We start from the raw sequence: 27933 nt of genomic DNA on the forward strand, positions 1-27933 counted from the left end.
GTATTGATTTTGACCTATTTCTAACCGATATAGTTCAGCAGATAATTGGATAACTGCTTTAAAAAACAAGGCTGCCCTATTTGTTCTGCTTGGATTTAATTAAAAAGAAAGAAAGAACACATTTGACTTTTCTTTTTTTTTTTTTAAATGTGTAAAGTTGTAAATTTCCTGTTAATCCCTGTTTAGCTGGCCAGATGCACATAAATACGTTTTAGTGCAACTTCAGTGCCTGATAATGAAAATATGGCGTAAATGTTGAATTCAGCTTTCATGCCTGACTTTTTACTGACACCAAATAAGTTCATAGCATAACAACTCAGCCTCAGAAGATGCAGACTTTTTTAAAACATCAAACTATTTATTTTGGATTTGCTCCTAAAATATTTGATCCATAATGTTATGACATTTTGAACATGTTTTAGCTAGGTTATTCTTTAATTTTAAAAAAATGTAAATCAGGAATACCTCACAAAAAGGATGTAGCTAAATTGTAAGCATGCTTTCCCTTTCCCAGAGTAGTCATTAGCTTTGTATTTCTGCATGGAAACCAGGAAACTGTGTGCTAGAGCTGTGTAGTTTTATTGATTTTGGTCTGGCACAATTAACTTCTCAGTTTCCTCTTTCTTGAGCCTTTTTTTTGCTTGAATTTTTAACTCTGGATAGGGATATTGGGACACCAGCAGTGAGCAAGGAACGTTAATTTAAAAGCCCTTTACAGAGGTTCGTGGGAGCTTCAGCAGATGTTGCCAAATGACCTGATGGCCAGAGGCTGGGACTGCCAGTGGGACAATGGCAGTGCATCTAAACATTTATTTTTTTAAAATTTTAATTGAAAATCTTTTTAGCTTATGAAGAGAAGTCTGCTGAATTTGGGTCATTCCCAAGGTTGTCCTGTTTCTCCTATTTTATGCATGTCACATGAGCTCCATGGTGGAGTTCTCTATTCCTGTAAGGAAGCCAGGGAAGGGGCAGAAGAGCTGCTGCCTTTGCCTTGTCCCTGCCTTAGGACCTCCTGTGAGATGGTTTCTGCTGTGTCTTGTGGTGGGCAGCAGCGTAGGAAGCAGGAAAAGAAGAGAGTGGAAAAACAGGGGTTTTGCTCCCTCCAAGCAGCAGATGGATATACTATACGAGGAGATAAGAAAAAGGAAAAAAAAAAAAAAAAAGAAAAAATAATTAGAAATTATTCTAGATAGAAGAATCTTGCATCTGTTTGTATAGTCAGCAAGAGAGAAAAGAGTATGGTCATTCTGTTTTCAAAGAATCACTTTAAAATAAAGTTGGGAACACGCTTGGAAGTTCTTTGGTTCCCTACATTATTGGAGTGGCTCCGCCAGTTTGTTAAGGGGCTGTGATTCTTTGGTACGCCATTAAAAAAACCCAAAAAAAACCCAAAACCCCAAAAGCCAACAACCAACTGCAAAACACTCTGTTCTCTTTGTTGCTACTCATTATATGCTGCCACAGGGATACATGCTTGTCATTTGACAGTAAGGAAAGCACAGCCGAATTCACTGCCCTTAGGAACTTGCAAAACAATATGAATTAAATGTTTATACTTTTCATGTCTGCATAAAATATCGCTCGGGTTTTGAGGTGTTTGCAAGAAACGTAGCCTCTTGTGTTTGCTTCTAAACTAAAGCCAAAAGAAAAGGAAGAAATGTTTATTGGTGTAAAAGCAATGCATTCAATTTATAGTATTCATTGCCAATTGTAATTATCTTAAATGTATATACTTTGTAGACAGGTTGCATTTGTTGGGTTGAATTCCAGTTATCACGGTAAGATTCCCCAGGTGGCTTTATTTCTTATGGATTTTCCAGCTTTTCCCTCTTTGTGTATTACAGATAGTAGAGGGGTAAATACCAGCCTGAATACCTGATAACTACAAACATCATACCTTTTCGCTTGTGAAGGCACCAACACGTCAGCGTGTGACAAATAAGGGGAGGGTGAGGGGAGAGAAAGGTATTTTCATATAGATAGCACAAAATGGCATAGAATTTATCCCTACTGGAAATAATGTACTCTTTCCTCAGTTATGTAATTTCTAATGCCTGATGTAAGCTCTTCAGATATAAGAAAAAACATCAAGATTTGTGTGGAACGTAACTATCTGATATATCATAGAGTGGTTTGGGTGGGAAGGGACCTCAAAGCCCATCTAGTTCCAACCCCCTGCCATGGGCAGGGACACCCTCCACTAGCCCAGGTTGCCCAAAGCCCCATCCAACCTGGCCTTGGACACTGCCAGGGAGCCAGGGGCAGCCACAGCTTCTCTGGGCAACCTGTGCCAGGGCCTCAGCACCCTCACAGGGAAGGATTTCTGCCTCAGATCCCATCTCCATCTGCCCTCCTGCAGCTTCAGGCCATTCCCCTTGGCCTGTCCCTCCCTGCCCTTGTCACCAGTCCCTCTCCAGCTTTCCTGGAGCCCCTTCAGGGACTGGAAGGTGCTCTAAGGCCTCCCCAGAGCCTTCTCTTCTCCAAGCTGAACAACCCCAGTTCTCTCAGCCTGTCCTCACAGGGGAAGTGCTCCAGCCCTTTGATGAGCTTCATGGCATCTTCCATTTCCTATGCTATATTTAAGAGATAAAAAATTTATGACCCTCACTTTTTTGTGTTCGATTTTTTTGTTTTCAGGAGCATAGAGGAAAAAGTAAATAGGGTCTTCTCCTTAGACTGAATGTACTTTTTGCACCGTTTAAGACTCTGGATTAAAAAACGGTCCCAAAATATCTCCTGGTAGAGTACTTTGACTATCACAGCATCAAGTCTGATTTGACGTGTGTAAATGCTGGGGGAAACCAGGTTACCAAAAGGCAACAGTCTTTGTTGTCTTTGAGAACAGGTAATTTCTGCATGGATGAGCTATGTATTTAGTTTTGTTCTAAATATATGCTGAAGTTTCAGATACATATTCTGGTTTCTCCACATTATGGAGATGTCTTTTCACTATTCCTCTCACTGTTTTCATAAACAAACACTGATTTGCTTTGGCATCCAATTGTCCTGTATAACACCGTGTTAAGTTACCATCCACGACCACATAAATATCAGAGGATATCAGAGCCAGGCTAGCTTTGCAATAGCTGGTCAAAATAAATGACATTTGTCTCTTGCATCTCTATGTTCTTCATGTGTCCTGCAGGAAAATTGTACTTTGTTGTTATGGTCCGGTATAGCGATGACAAGCTTGGTGCAAGGCTAGAGTGGCTTCCAGAATCTCTTCTGTGCTTGTCACTGATGATGTGATTTCTCTTACTTCAAACTAAAGTCCAGGCAACTAATTATTAAAAGTGACAGTCTACGACGTCTTGCTGCGTTTTTATTTTTGGTCCGTGTTGAATGTCAGGGGCCTTGTTGCATACAACTATGCAATCCATAGTTCTCCTTAAAATTGTTTGTTTCCTTACCATCTTGCCATTTTAACTATTTATGACCAGGAGCGTCCCACCAGTGACCTGTGAGGACAGTTCATGCAATCTGTGGCCTGACATATGACAGGCACTTCATGGGTGTAGGTCAACTTGACTGCAGACGCAGTCAGCCCTGTTGCGAGGTTGGCTTTAGTGAAGTTAACAGCAGCTCTGGAGGGACTGGAAACCACTTTGCTGGATTAAACAAACCTGCCTATTTCAGTCTACCATGTTAGGATATAATTTAAAACTTTGAAACCAGAGAAGCGAAATCATCCCTTTTGGTTCTATTTCTTGTGCTGATCTGTAATCTCAAATACTGGATTTGGACATCCAATACAGCTGAAAATGCATTTCTCTTTCCAAATGAATGAATGCTTCTGGTTTGAATTTGTATACACTCTTTCCCTTGTCTATAGAGATTTTCTTTTATTTCTATCACATAATTGCTAGAATATTTTTTATTTAAAGTTGTATGTGCTAGTCTAACTCATGTTTCTTAATCCAATAACATACTTTATCTTTTATAGAGAGGAAGGTGTAAAGACATATGTGTTAGGAATGTCCACCTCATCAGTTTTCTCTCTCTTCAAATGCAGTAAGAAATGAAACAAAGTATTTTATCCCAATCTCAACAGTCAGTATCAAGGGAAAAGTGAACAGCACTGCAGTGTGATCGCACTGCTTGCCAGCTCCACAGCCCAAAGGAAGAGATGATCCAGCAATGATTAAGACTTTTTCCTCGATTACTGTGCAGAAAAATATGCTCAGTGAGAACTACTTTGTATTCAAATTCCAGAATGGGCATCCCACCAAGGTGAACAAATCTACTCCACATGGACAGCTACTAGTATTTCACGCATAAAAATGGAATTTTTTTTTTTTTTGAGGCTATCATATCATTATTATTAATAGAAAGTAGTCCCTGAAAGTATGAGGAGTTCAAAATCTGCTGCTGAGACTCTGTCTTGCTATTCATGGTGATGTGATAAAACATGAGCAACTAAAGGAAAAGTGTTATTGCTGGTTTTGAGCCACTATTCTTGTAATGCCTTGGTGCCTTCAGCAGAAGGAAGGTGCCTATTTGCTCACCTCTGTGTTTAGGAAGCATGTCTGTAAAACAGTTTATGTGCTAAGTAGACAAAGACAGGAGGATGAAAACTATTGCCATGTCCATTTTGAGAGGCAAGTTGGAGGGAAGAGGTAGAAAGGGTAAGTGAAGCACAACAAGAGTTGAGGTGTAACAGGTTGGCTCAGCTGGAGGGTTTTGTTGTTTCCCACAATGAAATGCAGTTGTCCCAGCCAAGACACAAGTCTGTGGTAGAGCTGGGCTCCTGACACCATCTCCAGGTTCACAGGGGAAGCCCTTAATCCCCAAACCATCCTTTCTTCTCTCTTTGTATATGAAGATCTGGAGATCAATGTGATTTAAAAGGGGAAAAAAGTGAGTAGTACTTAAAAAAATCTACTAGTTAAACTAGTTTTACTAGTGCAGAGTGATTTTAATTCCGTTGTAAGAAAACAAGAGAACTTCCCTGATTCAGAAATAAGCTACTGTCTCATCAGCTTCCAGTTGTTCAAGTAGCACTTTGTTCAATATTTATCTGCTTTATCATAGAGAATTCTTGGCCTTAACTTCTTGTTTCACTAATTTCCTTCAAAATATTGTTTCACCAATGCCAATTCAAACCAACATCCCTCAGCAAGCAAACAATCAAGGAGCAAATTAATGGGGGAAATACTTTTCTGCTGATACAATTTGATGTAGATTTTGAAAGTAAATCCTCTCAATAAGAGGGAAAAGTTACGGAGAGTATTACTGCAATCATCCTGAAGTTAGTTCTGCCTCTTAGGATATCAGGGAACAGTTTGTGTGCATTGATGACATCTTCTCTTATGCTGCAAAAAAACATGCCAAAAAGAAAGCAGAAAATTGTAGTTTAAAAGTAGAAAGAACTAGAAAACCTAAGTCTGTAGAGAAAATAAGGTAGAACCATACCAAGTAATTTATTATGATTTAAATAATGCTACTCACATAAGGTTCACTTTACTTTCACATTTGATAATTTTAAAGGGATCGATATGGGAATAAGTTGTGGTATCAGCATAGAAATTATTTTTTGTAGTTCTTAAGAAAGGCTTATAACAAGTGGTTCTTTATGAAATGTTCTGAGCACAAGAGTATGTGTCCTCACAATGTACTTTTTCGATTATTCTAAACAAAATATAAAATAGCAATCTAATATCTGTATTTATAGTTATTCCCCTTTCATCTTGCAACTCAGTTTTGAAAATATTGATTGCAAGGGGAAAGTATTGCGGTGCTTCATGAGATTCAAAATGAGCTTTTAAGGTCTTGTAGCTGAACCATGCAAACACTTTAGGGGAGACTCCACCACCGCTGCAAAAAAGTAAAGTGAAAGATCTTTTCACAAGTGTATATTTTTAAAAAAAGGAAAAGGAAAAAAAAACCCACAAAGCTAAAACGCCCTTTCTGAATGATATTTATTTTTCTTTCACATTAGAAATGTATCATTTTAAGTGCATATGTGTTTCCAATCACCATACCATCTGAGCAGTGTGTAATTTTTACTGTATTTGTGCTCATGACTGCCAGTCAGAATAAGAAAAAGTATAGCTTCATCTCTTCCCAGATGGCAAACAAGGAAATGAGCCATTTGTTTAAAAGAAAAATCTACGGTAAAGCAAGAATCTGAACCTAGGTCTCACGCAAAGCAGTCCAGCATCCTAACTGGGGACATTATGGTGCTCAATAATAAGAAGTTTCAGCGTTAGGAATTCTCTGAGAGATGTTTTTGTCTTGTAACAGTCTGTTTTATTCTGCAGCTGCTTTTTTAACTTTACAACTTACTAACATCAGTTGACTGTCAAATAAGTACCACTGTGAGCTCATGAATAAACATAGTTATCATTTACATATTAACAGCGGGCCTTTAGCTGAAAAGAATCCATTTGTGCTCCTGCAATATCTTAATTATTTACTGTGTTATATTGTAATTAATTGTATTTTACTCTCTCAAAACTCTATAGTATGTATATCTGACGGGGTTTGGAACCAATGCACTAATATTAAAGTGGTAATCAACACTCCTTCTAAATATTCATGCCAATAAATGACTCCCATGTGTTTGCTGAATGCCAAGGATAGTCTGAAGCATTTATTTAGCATTCTAGTGGGATCTAGTTTCTGCAAAGTTCACATAGATGCAGAATTTCAATATTGTTGCTGTTTCGCATGGGGAGAGGGAAAACATGTTTGAATTTGCATGAGCAGTGGGACAGGACACTTAGAAGAAAGCAATGGTATCTCCTTCGCAATCTGTGCTTAATAATGTCTGAGAGCACCGGGGAGTTGTCAGCTATTTTTTATTATAACAAAATTACAATTTTGTTTAGTCTGTGACAGCCTCCTCATAATTTCACTTTTTAATAAATATGTATGCTTTCCCAAATCATTTAAAAATCATTGCATTTCATGGGCGGGGTGCTCTGGCTGTCACGCAGCCAGGGCTCCATCAAGGCACTGCCGTAGCAATCACAAATTCAGACACTTTTCTCAATAAATCAATTAAATACTATACCCCTAAAATTATCCTGCTTCGGGACTGCAATTGACTGACATAAATCTTCAGAAAAGCATATTGAGTGTACGGAGGAACAACTGATTTATTGAGCTACTGGCGGAATTTCAAAACAAGGAAACACTGTCTCGCAATCCAGTAAGTTTGTTTAATGAAATGTAAGTTAAGTGTAAACAGCCTTAAAATATATGTGAGTTCAGTCTTTTGGATTAAGAGTAACTAGCGTATTGTAAACTTTGCTTTCTCATTTGAAGTACAGTTTCAAGAGCCCGTATAGGTGCACTGCCCCTTTCTTCAAACAAGTGTTTCAGCCTCCACTCCCTCCCGCCTCCGAGGGCGAAGGCATCACCAGACCTTTCTGATGCTCTTGCACAGCTTCCACGAAAATAGCGGATTTACCTTCGGATGCTTGAGATGAAAAAGAACTTGTTTTATAATCAGGGGAACGGCAATGTGAAGATTGCACGCAGTCACGATGGTGCTGAAAATACAATCCAGATGTCCCGATCCCTGCTCCATGCTGGAGTGCAACTGGGATTTCCGTATTCTCTGCTGTCGATGTCTTGTTTAGAAAATTCTCTTAAATACTAGTATATACGTACAAATAACTTGTCAGTTGTTCTCACAGGGATACTTAATAATACTGTGGACCATATTTCTAATTGCTCCAAGAGCAATTCTTTTCTTTTTTAAGCTAAAACTTAATTATTCCTTATGAAAAGGTTAAAATACATAGGTTTATGTTTAGTTTCCATGGTGGTCTTAGATCACATGAGCAGTTCTAAATGTGAATATTTAGCGTACTCAGCCTAAGGGGAAAAAAGCGTTTCTGTTGGAGCCACCCTGTGACTGTGATCACAGCACCGCAGGGCTGCTCCTAGTGCAGGAGGTACTTGCTTTGAACATGGGTTTCTTAACCTGAACATGGTCACACAAAGCCCAAACCTGATTACCTATACCTCACTTTAAAACATGGTACGGCAAGATTGAGCATTAATAAGGGATTATATTAGTGTTTAATGCAGTTATGCTGGTACATGGAGAGGAAAAAGAGAAAATTCAAAGCAGCTGTACCAGATGTCTCCTGGAACGGCTATGTACTGCATCACTGTGCTTATCTTCCCAGGTGAGATGCTCTCTGATATGCAAAGTTGCAAGTGATGCCTGAGGGCGCACCATGGTGTCTTGAAGACCCAGGTGTGAAATCCTGCCCTGCCGTGCTGCCTCTCGATGTTTGTCCACCGCAAGCACTTCTCTTTGTAGCTGCTTGCTCCTCCCAAGCAGGGCCTGATCCTGCAACGGCAGACGTGTGTCCAGCTCCCTGGCAGAGCGGGGTGCAAGGTGGTGGGCTCTGGGTTTGGACTCAGCCATCTGTCTTTTCCTTTTTCAGAATCACCCGGCACTGCTGCAGTTTGTAATACAAGCTGAAAGTAAACATCTAGTCATCAATCTGGAGAGAAATGAGTAAGTACCCTTGTTGCATGTTCACTTTGTACTGAGGGTTCTCAGAGAAGGGTTGTAATTTTAAAATTGATGGTTTAAAATAACCTGAGGCAAGTTTGTCCCTCACAGAACAGGCCCCTAACAAGAGAGTTTTATTCCAGTTTGGGTTGTCTGTATTTGCACACTGCTTATAGAGCAAGAATCTCTATGGTCATTTGCATTTATGTGGGACTGAAAATGGACACGTTGCCTCTCAGTGTTTTCCTGTTGATCATTATTTTTATTTGGTTTGGGTTTGTCCTCCTTTCCTGTGGTAAGCTCTTTATTTACAGTCATGTGGAAAACCTTACAGCCTCTGGCACTGTTTCTGGAGGACTCGTCCCTCCAGGCACTGCCGGTGACCATGGTTGCCTCCGTGCAGTGGCTGTCGGCTCTGCTCGGGGAAGATGAGTCAAGGATTTGGGCTTAAACCCTGCTGGACTTCTAAAAGGGAGCTCCATGGGTTTGCTGGCAAGGGGCTGATGATGGGATTTTTGTGCTGCTCACGAGGCCCGTGACCAAAGCTGAGCTTGAGCCCTTGTTTGTGTGCTGTAAATATTGCATCTTCTTCCACGTGCTCTTGACAACTCCCCTTATGTCCGTAAGCTTTCAGAGAGTGATACCAGGGGCTGCTGTTGAGATGGTCCCACGGGCAGAAACCCAGCAGAGTTTTTCACAAAGAGGTACAGAAACACACAGAAATAAAGTCACTTCTCTGAAAGTCTGCGACAAGGGGAACCAACGTCATCAAAGCCTTAGTCTGCCTTCTCAACTGTTCAACTGATTTTCCTCTAAGAATATCTCAAGAATATATTGTGGGAATCCAGATCAGGACAACTATGTGCTACTTGGCAAAGATCACTCTTAGCCTAGGGAAAACTTTTTATAAATGTTAGCAAGGATCTATGTGTTCTGTAGGTTTCCCTGCTGTGAAATAAAAGCAAAAGCGGTATTTTTTTACTGTAATAGAGAGACTGTAGACGTAAGTGGCACAGCTTTATGTGTTAAGAGGAAGGAATGTGCATGTGAAAGCAAATGTCCAAGGGAGGCCGGGTACATGCTGCCTCGGGCTGGTGATGGACAACTTCAATGGAAAACGACGGGGCACCCCTTTAGTCCTCTGCTGTAAAACAACAGAAAATGCTTTTTATTTCCAGTCGTTTGGATGAACCCTAACATTACCCAACAGTGATAAAATCCAGTTAGCTTCATTATTCAACATCAGGCCCAAATCTTCAGCTTTCCTTACATTATTTTTAATGCTCCTTGGTTGTTCATTTCCTGTTCTTGAAGGGTATGTAGATTCCCAAGCATAGGTTGCTCTGTTTCAGTAACTAGAGGAGGATTAATTCCTTTAGTAAACAGGGATTTAACTTTATATTCTCTTAATCTTTGTCAAAGGGTGTGCCTTCCTTCAGGAATGGGAAGTATGCAGCAATTGAGGAAACTATTTACATTCCATGTCAGCGATTAAAAGAACATAAAACTGCTAATACAGGCCTTGCTGAACATACCAACCTCTCTTGTACCTGTGATAAAGTCAGATTTAGAAAATTGTAAGATGCAATCTCCACCCCTTTTAAGTGTAGGACCTGAAAGTATAGTAAATTAACTCTGTGAGCATCTGTCTGACTAACCAGATTTGGAGATGTTGAGATCTGCTCCTTAAGAAATACAGCATTTATCAATGATTATTTTCTAGTTTACCTGTCTGGTGGAGTGTCTACCAGAAGATTTGCATTCTAGAAGACTTCTGTATGGTGTTAACATGAGGTTCCTCATCTTAACAGGAGCTCCTAGGTAGTATTGTAAAACGCTACAATTAGCCTTGCCTGTGATTGGCATTTGTAGTGTATGAGGCGGTTCATAGATCCCAAACCACACAAAAAAGTTGGTCATGGTTTTGCAAAATCATTTCTTCCTGTTCTCCGGTATTACTGACTTTGATTTTTCAGAAGAAATAATGGTCTGAGTGTTGCAAGTCTGTGCAGAAGTTGCTTTGATAGGGGTGTGTGCAGGTCTATGTGTTACTGGTTTCTGTCAATAAGCCAGCGCATCAGTCTGCATGACTGGTCTATGCTCCCCGGGGCAAACAATCTCATGCTGCTTCCAGGGGGTCCTGCAGGTTCATGGAGTGAAAAATAATGTCCAGGAGATAAATGAGAGAATACATGTCTGCAGAGCAGAGGATGGGGAACAATGGCCGGTGGCAGCGGGCCAGACTGGTCCTAAGGTAGATGATGGGCTCCAGAGGTGTGAGAAGGTCATCGCATGCCTGGGGAAGGGAGAAATGTTTCCACACTACAGCTCTGGCCCATGAGGCTGCAGAGAGGACCAGCGGATGTGCATACAGACCCTGCCTCCTCCAGCCTGCTACATCTTCCTGATGTTGGCATGAAACGTGCAGTTCAAATATCTTGAAAGCATTGATGCTGAGCATTGGAGTAGCCATTAAATCAGCATGCTTTAGGCAGAAGCAGAGTGCTAAACACAAACATATTTTCTTGAGTAGTAAGTGACAACACATATGATGCTCTGATACGTGTGATGTTATTTTACTGTCGTTTCATGTAAAGCATGTTATTCCTTGGAGAATGGTGGGGGTGGAGGTGGAGGTGGATGGGTCCCCTAAATTACATAATTTCTGCATTGGGTCATGCAAAAAAAAAACTGGATGTGATTTTCCATGGTTAGTAGAAACAGCTACTTTGAGTAGTCTTGACATAAAACTCCATTTATTGAAAACCTTAGAGATTTTCCAAACCTTGACTTGTATTTCAAAACATGATTCCGATGCATTAGGCAACCCCAAGTGGGGACTGATGTGTTAAACCATCTGTTATCTATGGAAATATTTAATGTCAGTTTGGTGTTTTCTGATATTTAGACTCAGCAAGATGTGTTCATATGTATTGGGCAAGATGTGGTAAATTAGTTCTGGAAGAGTTATTGGAACCTAACTTCACAGCTTAGGGCTTAAAATCTTCTCTTTGGTTTCCAGCTGTTAAGTTTACTTTTGTACATATTCATTAAATAGTTTCGTGATTAATTTTCAGGCATTGCACATTTGTAACTGCAACACCAAAATTATTCGCCATGAATTCAATTTGTCAATCATAGAAAACCTGCTAGTGAGCTTATGTTGCAAGTACATTTCTTACTAGGATTTAGTTGCAAAATATGATTGCACTCTTGAGAACCTTGAGCTCTGTAGTATCTTAAATGTTTTAGAAACACTTGTCATATGGAGAGATTTCCAGAATCAGCAAATCATCAATCAGCTGCAAAATAAACCACCCTTCAGAGCAGCTGACTCTACTGGTGTGCGTTGCATCAATAATACTGATGCACTTCTGTTGTGCAAGGGACAGTAATGTATGCACATATAAATTCCTTTAAAGTTGATTGCAGCATGTGGGTCTGAGAGGAAAGTAAGCTTACTGTTGTGTAAATGAAACAAAACCCTTGTAAGATTAAATCTGAGTTGGAGAGTGGAACGGTATGTGACTACTGGCTGTTTTTCTGCAACTGGAAACATTTTACACTGTCAGAAATAGGGCTATATACAGCAAAGTACTTAAGTGTTCTTTTAACTTTAAACATATGAGTAATCCAGGTAAAGTCAGTGGAATCACTTATTTTCAAAATTAATTTCATGCTTAAATGATTTGCTGACGAAGGTCATAATTATGAATGTCAAAGAAATACAACTTTGAACAGATGTTAGAGAGCTTTTTCAGTGCTGACTCCTGTATATACCTGAGTCCGTGGCAGATAAAGATAAAAAGCTGAGGTAAGTCGAGAGGACATGAGGGCAAGTATGGAGGTAGGATGGCTTTGCCCTGAGGACATCAGCAGCATCTCAGGTGATCCCTGGACAGTTTCCTTCCGGTGGGAATTCGATGCCCAGCTTTGCAGAGGGAGCAGCGAGGGTGCGATCAGTGCGGTTGTGGCTGACGGGCCGTTGGCGATGTCCCGGGGAACGTGGAAATGGAAAGACAACCCTAGTGTTTTGGAGAAGCAGAGTTCACTATTCATTTCCCCATAACTTTATGCTCTTTTTTTGTCAGGTTTATAACACAGCCTTTAACAAAGCGATATATAAAAGGGAATATATCAGGTTAGATTGCCGCCTTTTATTCTCCCAGTAAAAATTCTCATAATCAGGAGGCAAAATCCACCCCAGGCCATGGTATAAGTCTCCATCTTATCCTTTAAATCCCCTAGGATCCCAGAGACCTCCCGATGTTTAGAGCATCATGACTGTCCCCCTTGCACATCTACCACTTCTACCCAGAGACACAGTATCAGGGATGGATGGGGACGGCATGGTCCAGTGTTGGAGGTCACTTTGAGAGCTTGGCTCCGGGACAGAGAGGGTTCTAGCAGCATTCCCTCGGGCAGAAAAGCGGGCGATAGGCATCTTCATCCACAGTGCTAATGTGACCTGTTACAGTGAGGCTTTAGCGTTCAGAAATCCTTTGTGTTCTTTTTTGGTTAAAAAAAAAAAAAAATAATAAAAATAGTTCTCTCTTCTGCCTGACCTTTCTGAATAGGAGCGCTGATTGGTGTGCAAGTGACATTGTAGCTGGATTAATTTAGCAGGGAAACAACCCATTTCCAGTGCCAAAGAAGAGAGCTGACAAAATTTGTTAATGAATTGACACGCTTGTATACAATCAATGGCTCGAAATACAGATAGAGGAAACAAATCTAAACAAACAAATAGCAAATAGAGAAACAGGACCTTTCAAATATACTTGCTATTATAATTCTGTGCTGTAACTTAGCCAAAAAACTGTGACCCCTGACTGTTTTATCTGCAAACGCTGGAGCTGGCAGCTGTACTGCAGCGTTTCAGCGTGAGCTGACAGTTGGGATTTCACTTTAATTGAAGTAAAAGTTTCGCTTTAATGGAAGTAACAATTTTTGCCTTCTGCAATGGCAACAGTCAAATGGTCTACACCGCACTGACACGTGGAGATTCAGCTACCACGGCTGCAGTAACGATGGTATAAATCTGTGGCTCTAAGGGCACAGGTATTTGCTGTAGCTTTGTGGTATAAGGATGGCACAGTTAGTGTGGGCACTGAGATTTGTTCTATAACTGAATGAGTTCTTAGCGTAAGTTGGTATTAGCAATGGTAGTCGAGGTAGTGTGGTCGGGGCTACCTTTGGCTGTGTCGTTTTGGAGCTGTGTTGGGATGAAAGGGTTCAGCTCCATCAGGAGAGAAACCACTGCTTGCTTGATCTGTTTTTCCTCGCCTTACATGAATACACCAAAAGAAAGGAACAATGGGAAAAGGTATTCATACACTGATATAATATGCTGGAAGTGGAGAGGATAAAAAGACTGGAGACCTTCTTGTGGCTGAATGTCATCATCTCTAACACGGCCAAGCTTCTTCTCTCCCCATAAAACAGCAGGGCAACGGGGCTGTGCCAAGTCCCCTGGAGAGAAGAGAGGACTGTGTCTGGGGGAGGATTTTGGGTCAGGAGAGCCAGTGCTGCTCTGTCCTTGCCCCGCAGCCTTGGCACAGGAGTGGTCCCCTTTCTCAGGTGGGAAAACTGAGATATGGGGAAGGTTAACATTTCTGTGCGTACGGCAGAACTACAAACCCGGTTCGCAGAGCGTGCAAAAAAAGTTCGAGTCTGATGGGTAGGACAGGTACTGTTTTCTCCGCGCGGAGGTTTTGCTGAGAAAAGTAGTTTCCCGGGCTGAATCAGTTGACAGCATGAACCAAGTTAACACAAGGTTTTGCTTGTTCAAGTGTCTGTCAGTCAGAGCAACCCTAGAGCTGTACCTGCCAATTAAATATATAAGAATAATGGAGAGGGAAATATACTTGCTGGTGCAATAAATTTAATAAAGAAATGCCTGCTTTAGAGTTTGGTCCCTAGATATATTGCAGCAGTAGAATATTGTATTTTCAGAACAGTGTTTTAATCTCCCTTTGTGCTGCAGAATGTGAGGTTTTCAGCATTTCATTTTAACCTTGCTCAGCAGAGAGGTCAGGGAGGAGAGCTGGCTATCAGACAACAATAGGAATGTGCGCTCCCTCCCTCCTGCGAGCGGGCTGGAGTCAGCTTGATCACCATGATAACAAACACACGGACAAAATATAATCATCTGGGACTGTAAAATAAATAATTAGGGGAGAGACAAGAGATAAAAATGACTTTCTGGAAACCTTGCAATCTCCCACTGATAGTCAGATGCCAGCCCACGTGGCGCAGAAGCGTTACGCGCCCGAGGAGCGACGGCCTCGCAGCCAACGCCGGGACGTTTTGCAGGTTGGCAGGCGAAGTACGGGTGCGTCCAGCTGGACCCAGGCTTTGCTCACAAAGCTCCTGGGTGTTCCTCACGTGTTTCTGCTATCTGCTGCTTGGGCAGGTTTCAGATTGCTTTTGATTGTTGGGCTTTTTTAGTTTGTTTCTAACAAGCGTGAGCAGCGTTTCAATAGGCAGTGAAGGGGAAGCGCTGGATTCTGCTTTGCATCGTCACATGCCCCGGCATTACCGGGGATGTTTGGTCTCCTTTTCACAACACGTGTAAAGATAGCAGGCCAAAACCGAGAGGATTCTCCTGCTTTTCAGAAACATTTGTGGATATTGCTTTCTGGCTTCAGAAACACAGGGAGGACTGTAAATGAGGTTTCAAGTTAATATTGAGGCTGACCCTGCTTTTAATGAATTTTCTATTAGATATTTTCACTTTGATGCTCCATCCCAGGGGTCCAATGTCTTTGTATAAGAGCAGATATGTGACAGTACGTCCAGCGTCTCTTTTTGCATCTAGTGGCATTTTGCTGGCACGCACTCGGTTCCTAGGATCTCAACTTCTCCTGGAGGCTTTGCAGAGAGAAGAACAGTGTTGCCTTCATAAAATTCTGGAGGGAAAGATGCCAGCTATTTCATTTGCTTATAGTGTTCACTGTTTCATGTATTATTTTTGGGGGGGTCAGTAAATACAGAGTACACTGAAGTACAGTTCCTCAGATGAATTCTCTGTTATTTTATGTTGCATGTGGAAATGAAGTATTCAAAAGGAACAATTCAGTTCTGCTCATAATCCCTGTCCAGGAGCCAGATCCACGTCCCCACCAGGCCTGGGGCTGGGCATAGCATACGCCTCCCAAAGCGGGCACTGGCTTCCCAGCTTTCGACTGATTTCCACCAAAAGTGGCCATGTACCTGCTGGAGACCTTTCTGGTGATCTGCAGGGGATGGTTCCTAGAACAGTCGATCTCCTTGTCCATGTGTGGGGTTGCAGGGGTCCGCGCGCTTGTCCTCCCAACTCACACTCTGCACAACTGTCATTGATTCCTTACCGTGAACATTGAGTAATGTGGATTTGTGTCTGTAAATGTCCAAAGTTACGTAAAACACAAATTAATCTTCAGCATCTGAGCGAACATCCGCTCAACCCTTCCCCTGCGACCCACCAAGGCACAAACTGCACACCTACAAGGAAGGGGAACACCTTAGTGTTTCCCTAAACCTCATCTATATTTATACGATAGACTATCTGTATGTCAGATGGCTGCTGCTGTTGGCATCGCGGTCCGTGCAGGTAATCGTCCCTTCCCTGAGTTTGCACTCCTAGGATTTCAGCTGGTTGGTGGATGGATCGGAAAGGAGATAACAGCAGGAAGAGGATGACCCATGTCCTGGCAATACATGTCCATGTCACTGTAAAATGGAACTGGAAAAAAAATCACAACAGTCAAAAAAAATGCAAGTATTTGGAGTTCTTTTTAACCTTCTCTTTTGTTGTGATATTTAAGATTCATACCCTCCAGCTTTTCTGCTCCATCATCAGTCTAAAAAAAAAAAAAAACCCCAACACAAAACCAAACCAAAACCAAACCCTTGATAATATTGTCCCAGGCATGGTAAAATCCTCAGGTTTGGCAGCTTTGCCATGCTGTGGTCATGGAGTTTAGGTACCTGAAAGTCCAAGAAGACTTTTTTCCTTCCCCCATAATCTGCCCCAACTGATTTGTGTTTTGAGGTCCTGGGACATGGTTTTACATCCTCGTAGCCCTAAAGGAATAAACATTTATGAAGAACTGAATGTAGGAATATTTTTAAGCAGCTAAAGAGAAATTAGTCATCCTGTTCTTGTGAAGAGTTCATACCTTAGTTTCCTTTAAAAATATCAGTCAGGAATTGAGTGCAGGAACTTCCACATAAATTTTGATCTACTCTGGCTCTCTCTTTTCCTTTTTTTCTTTCTTCTTTCTTTTTTCTTCTTTTTCTCTCTTTTCCTTTTTTTTTTTCTCTTTTTTTCCTCTTTTTTGCCCTTTTTCAAAACTCCTTTGAGAGGGATTTCCAGGCATATACGAATTTCCATAGACAAAGTAGGGCAGCCTTCAGCATTTCCAGTTTTTCTGTTCTGCCAGGGGTCCAGGTAAGGAGCCCAGTGTGCACAGATCCCCTCTCTAAAAATATATGGGTCCTCCTGTCTCACAAAATACAGGGAAAGAGGAGGGCCAGTGGGAGGAAGAAATTAATGCCCCACGTCGACAGGAGAAGAGTATGATCCCTGGATGTTTCTTTGGGCACGATCTGATTCAACATCACTGATGTAACGGTTTCTTTTACATTTTTTGAGCGAGGCGTATGTGAGTCAGGCAGCAGGCATGTCTGCAGAGCTGCTCGCTGCAACAGCTGTTTCTCTGCATCTACTTATGGAAGGTTTTCCTCTTTAAAATAATAAAAGGGACGGAAAAGAAAAAGAGAGAAAAAGAAGGAGGGAAAAAAAGAAATTAAGAAAGAAAGAGAAAAAGCCAGACGTAAGGTACTTAAGGACAAGAATCTTCTGCATAGGGCTGGATTCAGAGGAGAAGCAGATACTTTCCTGGATGCTAAATTTGAGACTCTTTCCAGAAAATGTCAGTTCCTGTCCAAGTGACAGAGCAGTTTCTCAGGGCTGCAGAGGATGGCAGAAAGCGCTGAAGAAATAAATACCCGCTCGCAGAGTGTGGTGGGGCGGGAGCGTGAGGCCGGGAGGTGCTCTGCTACCCCCGGGCCAAGTCAGCTCACCTCCCCACCGCCGGCTGCCCGCCTGGGAAATAGGGCTCGTGGTATTTATTTATTTCATTTCCTTCAAGCAGAGCCTCGAGGATTAATTTGCTCACATTTTGAAGATGAAAAGCAGCATATGAGCACTAAGTATTGCAATATCGGCCAAGAGGGATGATTCAAAAAGCAGAGTCTATATGAAGAGTCTGTGTGTGGAGGAAATACATATATGGAAACATAAGCTTGGCAACGGGGCACTTTTTTTTCCCCCTCTTTGATGTCTGGCCTCAGTAATCCAGACAGATTCCTTCAAGAAATTGGTCCAATTTAGTTCTGTGCTTTTATCTTACTACCTGCTACTTGTTCATTTGAAGTAGCTATGAAAAAAAATCGAGTACCTGGCTGTGTGTAGAAGTATGCTTTTTGTATGAAGAAGGTAATTTGAGTACGCTGTAATACTCCCCCTAAATGGGACTGTTCTTGGCAATTTATGCTTCCCGAGTCCTCTCGGGATGAGAGCAGAGCTTGCCTGTTCCTTCCTCTGACCCACATATTTGCACTTTCTCAGTGTTGTTTAGTCCAGTAAAAGCACACTGTCCTCTTCCTATCTGATGCTCTTTTTTCCCCTAAGGAAAAATAGAGTTATGTTCAGTTGTTCAGTTACAGCTCTAGTTATGATTCGGTTTCAGTGTAGTCTCTATCACATTACATATATTATCTGACTAGCATTCTGGTGTCTGTGTTTAGGTAGTGCTTATGTATAAAATGACCATATCTAATTTTGTATTTATTTATTTATTTTTCTGTAAAAAGAGAGAATAAGAGGAAGTATGTATCTCCTGTGCTCTGATCAAAATAAGTGAACTTTTGGCTTCAGAAGAGTTGCATATGACATTTAGAAAGAAAGTAAAGCAAGCCTCCTAGTCAAACTTAATTAGAAATACATATATGCAGCCCACTCTGACTTCAGGGAAATGGTTCCTGATTTACATGAGAAAAGAATTTGATAGATATGAATGTTATTTTTATTTTGGATATTAAAAAAAAGGAAAAAAAAAAACTGAATGGGAATTAGGAAATGGAAGTAGAGATATTTTCACAACTTAGCCTTTGCTACATCTCTGAAAACCACGGAAAGAATAGTTTTCTTTACATTACAAACAGTCCCTCAAATATAGCCTTGAATTTTTGTCTGCTTCCCTCTCACTTGTGTTGATGCGATTTACAGACAGGTTCTGCCTTTTCTTCTCACTGTAGGTCCTTCCTTGCACTTTGTGCTCTCCATCTCTTCCCCTTCCATGTGATAGGTAAAGTGAACTCCACATTCTCCCCACCACTCCCCCAAATCATTTATTCTTGTTATAATTTAATACCAAGGCAGTAAATGCCTTATCAGTTTTGAAACAGCGGTCTGGATAATTCCAAGCAGATGTCTCTCTTTCTTTAATCACAACATCAGTTATTTCTTGGTCAGTCTTGATTAGCTGATTCTTACATAATGAGAAAGTATAGTTAATGGCCACTTGTATGTGGGTTGAACATGCTGAAAGGAACAGCTTAGCCCCTTGAGAACAAGAGGCTGATGAGCCAGTAAAATCAAGCTAAATGGAATGAGTCTTCATTATGAGTCATTAGAAAAGATGACGCTTTGGCTAACAGATGAAATATCTTTGATGAAGACCAGTTGTAAAAGCACAACTTAATGCTTAATAAATGTATTGGGATGACTCATAAATTCAACGTACACATTTGTTTCTTTGCAGTACGTGTCAAGTCCGGTGCAACACCATTTCCTGTAGTAGATGTGTCCCCTGGCTGGGTATGGGCTTTAAAAAAGACACTCGTACAATCATTGGGTGAAAGATGACTGTACGATAACTTGGCAGAGGATCCAAAATGAAAATAAGAGTGTTCAGACCCACTGCATTTGGCTGGGAAATGGGCAAATCTCCCATTACGGACTGGCTAGTGCCTGTTAGGTGTATCGTAATCTGATTAGATTTGAAACTAATCTAGTTGGAGATTGGATTGGATTGGTGGAAGCTACAATAGTTTAACTAACTTGTTCCACAGACCCATTGGATGGCTTATGCAGTTTTAGTTGGACAAATAAAACTCTAATTTTTGAAACAGCAGGGATTTTGAATGCTACACAAGAAATAAAATTAGAATATATCTTTTATCCCTACATAAACAGAACACCCCACCCCCCCCCCCAAATACAAAGTAGATAATGTCACAATATTAGCTGGGCGATAATGTTTAGGTAGCATAAAAACCCGAAATGATTGTGACATAAATGTTTCTGAAACAAAAATATTTAGGGAGGAGAGGAGGGAATGTGATAGTAAGATTTTTTTGGTTTTGTTAAAGAAGTGGGTAGCTGTTAGAGTCTTCTGAAAATAAAGCAATCAAAAGCAAGTAGCTACTATTTTCACTTCTACTTGCACTTTGGTTGAAGTGTGGTACAAACTTTGTTCGTAGAGAAGTTCCATGACCTTTAAAAGTCTTTATTGCTTTCTTTTGTGGATGTAAATTGTGGCAAATTAATGTCTTTCCAAACTATTGTGGGGATAATGCTCAAGCAGGGCATGCATTTGACTTTCTTTGAATTAGAGGTGTAGTGATTTGGTATAATGATCTTTTAAAAAAAAAAAAACCAAAATGGTTCTTGTTAAGATATTTTTATTTACTAGCACCCGTTTGGTCTTTTTAAATATGAAATGCTGTTATTTTCAGAAAAAAATATGGATTTTTTTAATACAAATTTAGAGGAGTATCCCTCAAAATTGCAAGTGACAGTTCCTTGAGAGGAGTCACAGATGCCTGAATGTAAAGATGGGTTTATCTTCACAAAGTTTGCCCAAGCTGTTCTGCAAGAAATAAGCATTTTCTGTTAGCTTAGCAATTCCTGGAACAAAAAATACTCACCACAGTCTAGGCAGCATCAGAGGGACTGCTTTATTTTTTGTTTTCCAGGGCATGAATTCATTTGTTTCATTTCCACATCTCCTAATAATTTAATTCTGATCAATGGTGCAGTCCCAAAAACATTCTGTCCTGCTCGCTACAGCAAGGCTGACATTGTTATGGACCCAAAATCCTCCTCATAATAGGAAGAGATGTACTTGCATCTTCAATTTGCTGCCAGTGCTTGAGCTGCCGGCGCAGTGCCTTCTCCTCCCGCCCTGGCTGGACATGCCCCAGGGCCAGCATCTCTGCCCCCACCGCTGAGCCCCAAGGTTTTGGGGTCCAGCAGTGAGTCACTGGCAGCAAAAAGGCCAGCAGCAAATATATATCTTTAATAAGTAATGAATTCACTTAGTAGGAAAGGGCAGGGTAGAGAATGAATTGTTTAACAGATTAATGTGAATGTCTTTTATATTTTATAAACCTCTTAAGTCCCTGGTGTGCTGAGCCAGGTTTTGTTTATGTACATGGAAACATGAAATCTTTTCCAGTCCCTGTGCAAATAACACAGAATTGGACTTCATTACATTGGCTAATTTAACAAGTCCTAGGAGGCCTTTTGTTACTCAGTAATAGAGGAGGAGCCACAAACCCCAGAACTGCTGCACCAGCACAATCTCTTTGAATGAAATAATCTTCCTTGCTTTCTAAGTTCTCCATGAAGGGTTTGCCTGCGAGGCCTGAGTTCACAACCAACTAAGATTTGGGGCGAGACCCAAGTTTCCTCTGGGGCTACCTGAATGGCTGAGCAGCGGGCGAGAGCCCTGGTGGCAAGCTCCAGCCCAGGTTCCTGCTGCAGCATGCTCTAATATTAGTTTCCCAACAAATAGTTGGAAGCATCCAATTTTGGTGAAGCTATGAGCTTAATGAAGGATTTGAAGATCTTTTCTTTGTAATGAAAAGCATTAAAATTCTAAGACTGGGAATTTATTTATCTCTCATAACTGGTGGATAATCACATGGCACTGAGAAGCGAAGCATTTTAAAGTGCTGATATTATTGCTGCTATGCCCGTTAAATAGAACTAATGCAAGCATTGCATAAATATTTTAATAGCTTTGTACAATATTTCTTTAGAAAATGTTTAAAGAGCCACCTAATGTCAGACAGAGATACTTCCTATGTAAACCCTTGGTAATTCTCTTTTAATGGCTTTATTAACATTATTTAATTGAATATTGATACATTTAGCAGCCCTTTAAGCATCCTATTTTATTGAAGTTTTACACTCACATATTGATAAGTAGCACAATGTAAGAGCATTGATTAATTGCGTCTTTGCTTAATTCTGTTTGAACTAGTTCAACATGAAAGATGAAATGTAGGTACAGGAGAGCTCTCTTTTTTGATCAACTTTATGTATTTTATATGCATAGCTTGTACCACTTAATTTAGGTTCATTTAGATTCCCAGTATGCCCGGATAGTATGAGTATGATCACACCCTCAGAGCTAGGGGGGGGGTCTAAATGTTTTACTCTGTGAAATGTTCTGTCTTTTATCTCTTCTGTTATGAATAATTTACTTGTTGGTACAGCTTCAGAAGTGAATCCTGTTCTGCAAAAGCATATATGTTTTACTGGGAAAAGTAAGTATTACAGTGATATTAGCTTTCTCCTTGGAAACTGTCCTTACAGTATTAGAAGTCTGCAGAGAGGTGGATGCCTTGTCTTGTGTTACTTGGCTTAATAGCCAACTGCTTTTCTTGTATACTTCCACAAGGGGCACTGGCATTACCATACATATTTAATCATAACATGGTTGCTTTTCTCATCTCAAATGTTCTTCTTTGCTGTTTTATACACACTTTTTACAAAGTTCAAGCAGGGTGAAAATCACTTCAAGAGCAGAGGGGCTGTGGAAGATCATGTAGTGTACCGAAACCACATCTCTAGGGCTTTTGCCGTTGCCGATTTTTGCACAGGCTTTCTGCACCGGGGTGACCTTCGTAGATTTTCCTAATGTTTACTCACCTATTCTTAAGACAATTAGAGGTGTAGCAGATTTATTAAGTTAGTTTTTCATGGTTATATTCATTCACAACATCAGCTGAAACCACAATATCCCCTGCGCTTGAGGAGTCTTACCAGGTAGGCTTTGAATAGTCTGTCAACGTCTGAGAGTTAAAACAGAGCAGGATGTGTCCTTAATTTTCAGTTCAGCAGGAAAACATTCTCATTTTTGGCAGGAGAAATGAAAGGAGACAATCCCTCTTTTGTTGGTTTTCCCATAATCCTCTTATTACAGGGAAGGTATGGATTTTCCATACAGGTAGACTGTAGGGAGAGTATTCTACCTGCAGCACTACATGTTTTGCGAGAGACTCAGAGCCTGAGATCCGATCTCAACTCTGTGGATTTTGCCAGGTTTCCTGAAGACCATGCAAGGGCAGATGTGTCTGTTAAAATTCAGCAGGTGATAACTGAAGTGTCTAAGAATTGCAGATCCAACAAGATTCCAAAATTTTGCATTACAGTAATATTTTTTGAGAAATCAATGCGTTTTGGTAATTGCGATCTACAACCTGAGCTCTTCCTTACCTTAAAATGGAAATGAATCTTAAACTTCAGCCAGATGCAATTTCCTCGTCCTTACTTTATCTAAAGGGATCACCTAAAAGACTGCTACTGCTTGTGACAGTTGCCTTGAGCGGTACTCTGACACTGCTGTGGGATTGTAAAACATGGTGTACCACTCGTACTTTATTAGAGTAGTACATTCCTGGAGGAAGAATGCGAGAAAGGACTTGCGCATAGGTTACACACGAGTCAGAGCACCAGTTTTTAAGCAAATGTATAAGATGGGGATGTGGGATATAGGCAGTCTCTTTAGCTGTGATTATAATTTCATGTCAACACCAAAATGAAGTCACTGCCACCAGGGCTGAGGCTCTTGACTGATAGTCGCTTCTCAGAAATGCCATCCTTGGCTCACATGTGCAATGTTGGATGAACAGTGCGGTGGCACAGGGGAACGTTGTCCTGGTGGTGAAAAAGACAATCTAAATTTTTGGGTACTAAAGTGTTTCGGTATTTTCACTTCTGGGAGTGTAAAACGCTTAGGGAGTAACTGAACAGAAATGCATCTCCATTTGGATATAAATCAATAACTCACATTAGTCATGGGTTGGATCGGAATCCAGTTAAGTCTTCTAGAGCTCTGCATTGTCAGCAGAAGTGTATTTGACCTATGTTAAATAAGTGGGAATAACAGACACAGAGCAGAAACTCATTAAATGAGACTGCCATGTTCCTTGTTTAACAGTTTCAATGAGGCAAAAGTAGAGAAACAATATGGTGGAGTAGTGACAAAAGAGTCTGAGGGAGGAACTGGATGGCGACATGAAGCAAAATTGATGTGGGAAAGTCTTTTGTGGAAGGAAGAGTAGGACTTTTACCATCATTGGTGATCTAGGGGAAAAGGGGAGAAATGGAGACCCCTTTGATAAAGGTTTAGCACTGAAATGTAAAGAGGTCAGTAGGAAAAAAACCACCTTGCTACTTTAGACATGATAAAAGGGGAAAAAAGTGAAAGAGAGCTGAAGGTAGTAGAGCAGTTGTGATTAATAGTCTGGAAGATCTAAGAGGCAATGCTGATACAATGAGGTTAAGGAATCTGAGGGGATTCAGTCACTGAATGCGGATGGGTTTGCTGATGCCATGAGATCACAGAATTAACTCACCTAGCTTTCACATGGGCGTGAAATCATGCAGTGAGGTGATTCCTGGGAAGGCATGACAGGAGGCGGTGATTGCAACCTGGTTTACGTTACACGGCATATATGCCACATGGTACTCCATCCTGGACACCACTTCTACCTGTTCACAGCAGGCTAAGGAGCACCAGTATGTATGTTTTGTGTAGGTGACAGCAGCGAAGAGAGGCTCAGGTAAGCTACATGCATAGCAATCTTCTAGGGAAAACCTTTCTTACACGGCAAGCTTGCACAGGAGTGGAGTCACTGCGGTGAGCTTTGGAAGTCAGGAGAGCACGGATGCACCCAGCTGGACTGCTGAAACTTGTTTTGGTTTTAACTCCCAGACGGATTCTGAAACAGAATTCATTAGAAAGGGCTTATTGCAATTTGGAGATCAGGAAAATTTAAGATAATACCTCAGTTCAAACAAAGAAAGAATGTCAAGTATGTGATCGACAGTGCAGCTATTGATAGGACTAAAATATGCAAATTGCTTTAACACCGGAAGTTGCATACCAGGTACAAGGAAGAGTGCCCAGCTGGTATTGGAAGAGGATGTTGGGAAACTGTCTTTTCCCTTAGGAAATTATGTCAGGAATGAGGTATAAGGAAACCGACGCAACATGATAATTCCTGACTGAAAATTGAACAGGAAGAATAGGTTAGGTCAAGGGGACACATTACTCATTTAAGGTCATTTTAATTTGTAAAGCTGTAACAGCGTTAACCATAAGCAATTCCTGTGTGTTCTCTATATCATTACTTTCAGTTACCTAAATAAAAAGATATTTTTACAGAAGAGAGGAAGCCAACAGGTAGCAATGGGAGAGAATGAGCTGGTCACAGGATAGATTCTTTGCTTTACAAAACTTATGTTAAAGAAAAAACTACGGGAAAATATGCCATAGCAGAGAAGTAAAATGAAACCTAGTAACTTAAGAGACTTGAAAATATGCTGAATCTATCATAGTGTGTCATTTTTAATTTTCTCTGGGATCTTGAAGAAACAATTTTATTGATACCAGAACTGACTGACTGATTTCAATTGTTGAACCTTGTATAGAAGAGGAAGCAACTCTGTTTTCTATAGGAAAATAGAAAACCTTATCTTTAGGAGGGATAGAAACATAGGATTCAGAAGCACAGGATTTTCTCAAATAGAGCATAGACAGGAGTCTTTGCATCCACTAGACGATGAAAAAAGACTTGGGAATGGTGTTGAGTTGAAGTCCAATCAAGGAAAAATCAGGAGCCTTCAGGCTTAGAAAGAAGTTTAGGATGCGATCTAAGTTTAAATACTGAAAGAGCCCGATTTGGAGCTTGGATACACTCCTGTTTTGTATCAGCTGCGTGCGTTCAGTTCAGAGGAGAATGGGAACTCCACTCAGACATGCTTAGAGAAGAGCTAATGTACTATTCAGATCTTTTAGCAAAAGTCAATTTTAATTTATTTCTGTGTATTACTAATGTCATTGCATGAATCATTACAAAAGATATGGAGATGAGAACAAAAAAAAAAGGTTAAATTGGAAAGGCCTAGTATTTTTCATACCTTGTCAGTTATGACATTTAATCTTAATTGTGTCTGAATTTGACTGATTTTCCAATTGCCTGAGTTTAGCAAGAGTTATGTTGTTGCTAGGACACAGCTACTTCATATGATACATCTATCATCAGTGTAAAAGGAAGATTTAAAAGACTGATTCTTATATTTACACTCACAAGTATATTTTGAGCAGTGGTGTCCTAAATGCAGAAGGACTATAACACCCTTAATCTGAAATAAAGGCACCAAGTGGTGGTTAAGAAGTGTTGCTTTTTTTAATCTCTCCGTGGATAAATAGGAAAGAGGAGCGTGCTATACCCTTCTTCTTGGTTCCTGTGATGCCTTAGTCATGGTTTGTTTATCATTTTCATCTTCTCAGTAGTGAGTTTTATTTGTTCTGTTTCTATTCAATTGCATGTGAAAGTTATCCTAATACCATTCATTCCTGCCACTGATTCGTTTCCTCCTTTTGAAAATTCATCATTAATTTTTAAGAACAGTTGCAGATACTCCGCTGGTTCCCCATTCCCTCACAGACTATCTCTGAATTTCTTATTTTATTATTGTCATGACATAGGGGAATTCACTGCATGAATTCATATGGACCCTGAACCATACACGTGGTAATTCTATATTACAGGTACTAATTATAAAGTGGTGACTTCCAAGACCAACTTTCATAATGTTTTAATGGAAGATTTGAGACTGATTTTTTTTCAGTGGGCCTGAATGAACCGAATGCCTTTATCAGCAACAGCGCATTCATTTCTGACTCTCTGACTCCTGAAAGGCCACAGTAAAATTTCCATGATGATGTAGAATAAGACCTGTGAGGTCCTTGTCATGTTTGATTCATGTCCCAAAAGCCCACAGAAGCTCTGCAGGCGGCTTGGATGTAGAATTGCTCCCCATAGCTGCAGTAAACGAACATCTGTACTATTAATCGGTTTGAACTATTTATATCTGTGACCCAACTGTTACAGCGTGTCACAGCTCTGGATGCATTTCAAGAACCAATACATTGCCCTTGGTGACCTGACAGGGTTTCTGTTTTAATCCTGAGAGACAAGTAACGTGGAAATGGACTCATTGAGACTCATCTATTAGTTAGGAGTCTTCCAAACTACGGCTGTGTTTGGGTCTCGGTAAGTTCACACCAGAGCCTGGCCACATGATGAACTAGCTTGGTCACGTTTATTACCACTACACAGTTAGTAAATACGTAGGATGGCATCATGGCTACAGGAGTGGAGCTGGGAAATCTGTTGGCTTCCTATTTTTCTGTCCTGAAGACAGGCATTTCTGGAAAAAGTCTCTAGAACCTATTTTTCCTCCTCAGAAAATACTTTGAAGGAAAACATTTAGCCATTCAATCAGAAAATAGAGGTAGATATTGTCATTAGTATAACAAAAATAGGATAACTGGATGAAACCCTTAAGTTAACAAATTAATCAAAGTACAGTGTGTGGGGCTCCAAAATAATCATGAATTTGAACTGAATATGGCACACAATTTTACCTAGGAAATAAGAGGGCCATTTAGAGCATGTTAAAACATTTACCTTCCTGACTTTATGGAGAATTTTGCTAAAACTTTTGCTTGATATCAGCTTTTTTTGTTGGAACTTAATGTTTCAGCATAGCAACACAGTGCAAGGCCAAGGCCATAGTAATGTGTTATGAGGACAGTTAGAATGTCATTCATATTCCAAGTTCATGAAAAACTGAAAGAAGTTTGAAATTTATGATAGTAGAAGACAATGACTATTTTACTAGGGCCATTTAGGACTGTCATTTGCATGAAATTAAAGATGGTCTCTTATAAATTTATGTATGAAGTTCTGACAATCCACATCGTTTTAGAGACAAAGATTTAGAATGTGATACTGGAATAACATTTGGTAGATCTATTGCTAGATCAAAGTCTGTTGATATTAATATGAAATCTCAGTTTTCTTTATCTTTTACAAGAGACTTTTTTTTTTTTTTTTTTCCTGGAGCATTCTCCAGTAATGAGTGGTTCAGCAGGATTTTAGCATGCCCTATGCAGGGGAGGCTAGAACACTCTTTTAGCACTCTTTGCTGCTTGATGTGTTTAAAAGGTTTCTCCAAATGGGCACTTTTGAGGTGAGAATTCAGCGCAGGAAAAAAACCCCTCCTTTATTCAAAATGAATGCTCGATATGCCAAAGGAACAG

At 40.4% G+C, this 27933-nt stretch overlaps 1 protein-coding gene across 1 annotated transcript in view; it reads left to right on the forward strand.

Annotated features, from left to right (window-relative positions):
* Positions 1 to 27933, forward strand: part of ADAM12 (ADAM metallopeptidase domain 12) — a 183669-nt gene that overhangs the window by 38002 nt on the left and 117734 nt on the right. Inside the window, exon 3 of the mRNA XM_075757648.1 lies at positions 8406 to 8479. Coding sequence (XP_075613763.1) covers positions 8406 to 8479 — 74 coding nt within the window. The remainder of the gene's footprint in view (positions 1 to 8405; positions 8480 to 27933) is intronic.

The sequence above is a fragment of the Balearica regulorum genome, chromosome 7 (genome assembly GCF_011004875.1).
Source record: "Balearica regulorum gibbericeps isolate bBalReg1 chromosome 7, bBalReg1.pri, whole genome shotgun sequence".
Lineage (NCBI taxonomy): Eukaryota > Metazoa > Chordata > Aves > Gruiformes > Gruidae > Balearica > Balearica regulorum.